Source organism: Rhagoletis pomonella, unplaced genomic scaffold (genome assembly GCF_013731165.1).
Source record: "Rhagoletis pomonella isolate Grant_MI unplaced genomic scaffold, Rhpom_1.0 Rhpom_scaffold_00012, whole genome shotgun sequence".
In the NCBI taxonomy this organism is placed as follows: domain Eukaryota; kingdom Metazoa; phylum Arthropoda; class Insecta; order Diptera; family Tephritidae; genus Rhagoletis; species Rhagoletis pomonella.
Window position 1 is genome coordinate 12,697,103 of NW_023458566.1, and position 4,214 is coordinate 12,701,316.

The window sequence follows — 4,214 nt, forward strand, 5'->3', positions numbered from 1 at the left end:
GAACTTCGTCTACCTCGGGAGACTCGGACCACAATAGCCAAACTTCGCTCTGGCTTGCAGCAGGTTGAACTCATACCTGAGCAGACTAAATGCGGGTGTGCTCACAAAACCTCACTCAACTGACGCCTTTGTCTCTGTGGACAGACCCTATAGAGGCTGCACGTTTCGTGGGTCTCCCGTTGGTTGAGCTTGACGACAACGACTGAGAGACTAGCTGATCTGGGCAGGGCTACAACAATAACAACAACATGATGCGTATTAGTAAGCCAGAATAGTTGCTGCCTCGACCCTCATAGGACCTGAGCCCTTCTCTTCAGTAGGTCCCAACATGATACAGGAAGTGCTCAGAAATCAAAATACCAAACTAAGGGAACTGCACTGGCGTAACACCAGTCAAATTAAAATCATAATAGCAGGGTACAATCTAAAAAAAATTACAAACTATGTACTCATAATAATCCCTCAGGCGAATCTAACACCCCTATTCTGCAACACTTTCGTTACGTAGCTACGAATTACGAATTACGAAAATTCTGATTCTATAATAAGGGTGTAAGAATCATTAAAGGCATTTTGGTCAGCAATTTTAGGCTATGAGGAAATCTAGGAATCTGGTCAAGTGACCTGCATACATACAATCTCGCTTCTGTGACTTTGCCAAGAAGACGCTATTACAGCTCCTTTTGGAGTGTGAGGCCCTTTCACATAGAACGGAGAGGAGCATAGGGCATCTATGGCCAAGAGAAGAGCACATATGTACACTCCCCTACCCCGGGAAATTATTCTCAAATTTATGATGCGAGTGTCTAGGGCTAGTTGAGGTGTTGTGATAAGTTGAGGCCGCAATATACCTACTGGTGGATTTATCTACATATCTGTGTATGCTTATAAAGAGAAACAACTGGGGCTGGGAGTTCGATTTGGATTTTTTGACTATCAGAATAATCTGGATATTCGAATCATTGATTAAAAAATGCAAATATCCAGAAATGACGAGATATCTGGATTTTCGAATGTAAAAATTAAAAATAAAATAAAAATTGTTTGTGTATTAGTAAAGTGTTTTATTATTGATTTTATAATTTGATATATTCCGCAATATTTTACTTAAAACTGCGTTTTATATATTTTTCCAAAGGCCAGAAGTGACAGTAAATAGTTTTACAAAACAAATTAGATAAGGAAGCCATTTCGCTCATTTGTTGTAAGAGTATCATAATCCAAAAATCCGTTGTTAAGTATGCGAAAATAATCACACCTCTTCTCCTATGTTGTGTAAAAATTTCATAGCTTAAAGAAGGAAATGTGTCTGCATTTTTACTATGGGAGCGTATGTAAACTATGAACTTCAGAGCCGTTTTTGCGAGTTTTTGATTTTTTTTGATTATGACACTCTTGCGGAAAATGAGCGATTTGTACTCAAGGAAGTGATTTGGGAACTAAGCATAACTGAGTGAAGTGTTTAAAAACTATAATGACAAATCGAAGTGACTATTGAAAAGGAATTGTTTCTAAAATATTTATGCATGCTAATTAAAGCATAAATACATATCAATGGAAGCAAAAAAAAAACCGTGTAGGTGGGAGTTATTTCCAATATTTTCTCAACTCAGTCCCACTACTCAAAAAAAAAACGCAATCACCGTATAGTGAATGACAACATTAAAAAAAACAAAAGAAAAAAAGAGAGAGAGAAACACTTCTACAAAGACAAAAACGCACATTAACACAAGTAAAAAAAAAAATAATACATATTTGTAAAAACACTTAATCACAGCCGAATTTGTGGGGGCGTAAACTTACCTTACGTGGCGGGGGCTGCATTTTCGAGTGAGTGTGTTTGTGTTTGCAATTGCACTCAGTGCAACCACTTCAAAGTAAGTTTAGAATTTTTTTTTTTTTATAATTTTGTTAGCTAGTGCCTTGCTGACGCAGGTATCCGAATATTGTTGAATTTTTACTTTACTTCTTTTACTAACAGCCGACTTTTTTCAAATCAAATGAGGACATAGTAACTAATGCATGGAATAAAAAATGAGACAAAATGGAAAACTATGAAAAAGCACAATAATGAGACATGAAATTCATGCGCGCAGCATAAAACACTTTGTTTTGTTGTTGTTTTTTTTTTTTGATTATTTTTGTTCCTTTTTTTTGGTTTAGGTTGGTTATGAAAAATACTGGTAGCAGCAAAGGAGACAATGACAATGAGGGAAGAATTGTATAGTAAAAGGATATATTACGCGATAGACACTTTGCGAGCGATTATATAAGCACAAAATATCAGACGAAAATGCCAAGCACACAGACGCACGGTACTGGGTGCGCTGAGGAAATACCAAGCCAGCGAAGTAGCAGCATAGCATAGCACTTGAATTAGCAATTCATATGCACTTTTTATATAATGAGCTTGCAAATTAATGTAGCACTGCATTTTTGTTAGGTTTCTTATTTTTCTATTTTTTCTATTTAGCTTAGCTCAGCAAAAAAAATAACTTCATCCGATTCTATAGCCATAAATGAATTTTTTTTACAAGCATAAATTATATTTATTTATGTATTTGCTGCCTATTTTTTGTATTTAAAAATTTTTCTTCACGCCAGCAAAGTAATGCAAATAGATGCTTATACATATGTACGAGATAAAAAATATATGTATGCTAACACTTTTCTTCGACATATCCACTTCGTTGCGTTGGTGTTTTTTCATTTAAACAAACTACTTTTTAACATAAATTTTATGCACTGCAGTATTTCACACTTTCGGCCACTCTCTTTTTTAATAATTGTTTTCCTTTTTTGATATACCAAAACCGTTACCAACATGAGAAATTCCTTTAGCGAAAAATTCGATAGCACAGTCAGAAATTGTCTGATTTTTCCTGCTTACTTATCGATTTCGTGTCGTTGCAATGAAAATTTCTTTTCGAATTTTCTTCTTCCTCTTTGCTCATTGGAAGTTCAACACGCACACACGCTTTTCATATTCGTATATACATACATATGAGCATAAATGGCTATGCGTTTTAGTATTTCCCCCGATTGTTTTTGCGTTTGCCAGACTAACCGCCTGGATGTCTGGCTACCAATGCTACTCTCCCGACTTACTGAGCAATCAACTACTTAGCTTTGCAAGCACTATGCAGCAGAGCTTATGCGCGTGTAATCATTGCCAACAAACAATTTGTATGCCTACAACCACTAAATATTTGCGGAGGCACTTCCAACGTAGGCTGCAGATCAACTACTGGCATTGTGTGCTACATAGTAAGTAGCTTTCCCAGATGCCATCGGACTTTCGTAGCAAGCTACCCACATTCAAGTGCTAGCCAGCCATTCATTCATATAAAAAAATTGGAAGCAAATGTTGGCGTTTCCAACCTACACTCACACGAGCGCATGCGCAATTCATATCCTTTACTCTCTTTGATTTGTTGTGCTCTCTATGTGATAGGCAATTCCCTGCCTTCTACGTCTACCTCAAATTCTAATTTCACTTTTAATCCATTGCCTATTTATAACCGTCATCCAGCTGTATGCTTTACCAACATGTCTCCATGTTTGTTGTTTGTGCTTTAGCGCTTATCGCGATGTCATCAAGTCGCCATAAAATAAGTTGCGTGCCGATGAGGTAATATTTGTACTGATATGTAATTGCTTCCGCCAGTTAATATAGAATTCCATTAGCTGATATAATATAGTATGACTATTATAAGTATCACTATTCGTTGACTTTACAACTATCTTATAGAGGTCAATGAATCGACAAAGTGAAAGTAAATACAGTGAATTTGTCCAATAAAACAAATACTAAATTTTTTTATAGAATGGAATAGGAAAATATTTATCTCTATTTGAAACGACTACAACTGAGAGTCAAAACGGTTTAACTAAATTTGTATTACCATCAACAAAATGTGGTTGCATTGAATGGTATGGATTTTTGAGTGAAAAACTTTTTATCAGCTACTACATACTTGAATAATTAAGTGCTTATCGAGTGAATGCGATAAGACAACAATTTTGAGTAGATATGTATGTACATACATACCCACTGGGAAAATAGGTAAGCACCTTGCGAGGTAAGCCATGTTTTCTTTCAGTTCTTAGTACCAAAATTGTCATCATGGCCAATGCCATCTACTAGTAAAGGGCAAAATGAACACATCCGAAGACACATTACGTTGTCAGTTGCAAAATAACGTGCAGCCGAA

At 36.0% G+C, this 4,214-nt stretch overlaps 1 protein-coding gene across 1 annotated transcript in view; it reads right to left on the reverse strand.

Moving 5' to 3' along the window:
* LOC118747843 (protein nervous wreck) overlaps positions 1-2,009 on the reverse strand; it is a 22,708-nt gene extending 20,699 nt beyond the window's left edge. The window contains exon 1 of the mRNA XM_036482018.1: positions 1,804-2,009. Within this exon, the coding sequence (XP_036337911.1) occupies positions 1,804-1,824 (21 nt within the window). The 5' untranslated portion in view covers positions 1,825-2,009. The remainder of the gene's footprint in view (positions 1-1,803) is intronic.
* Positions 2,010-4,214: the final 2,205 nt, after the last annotated feature.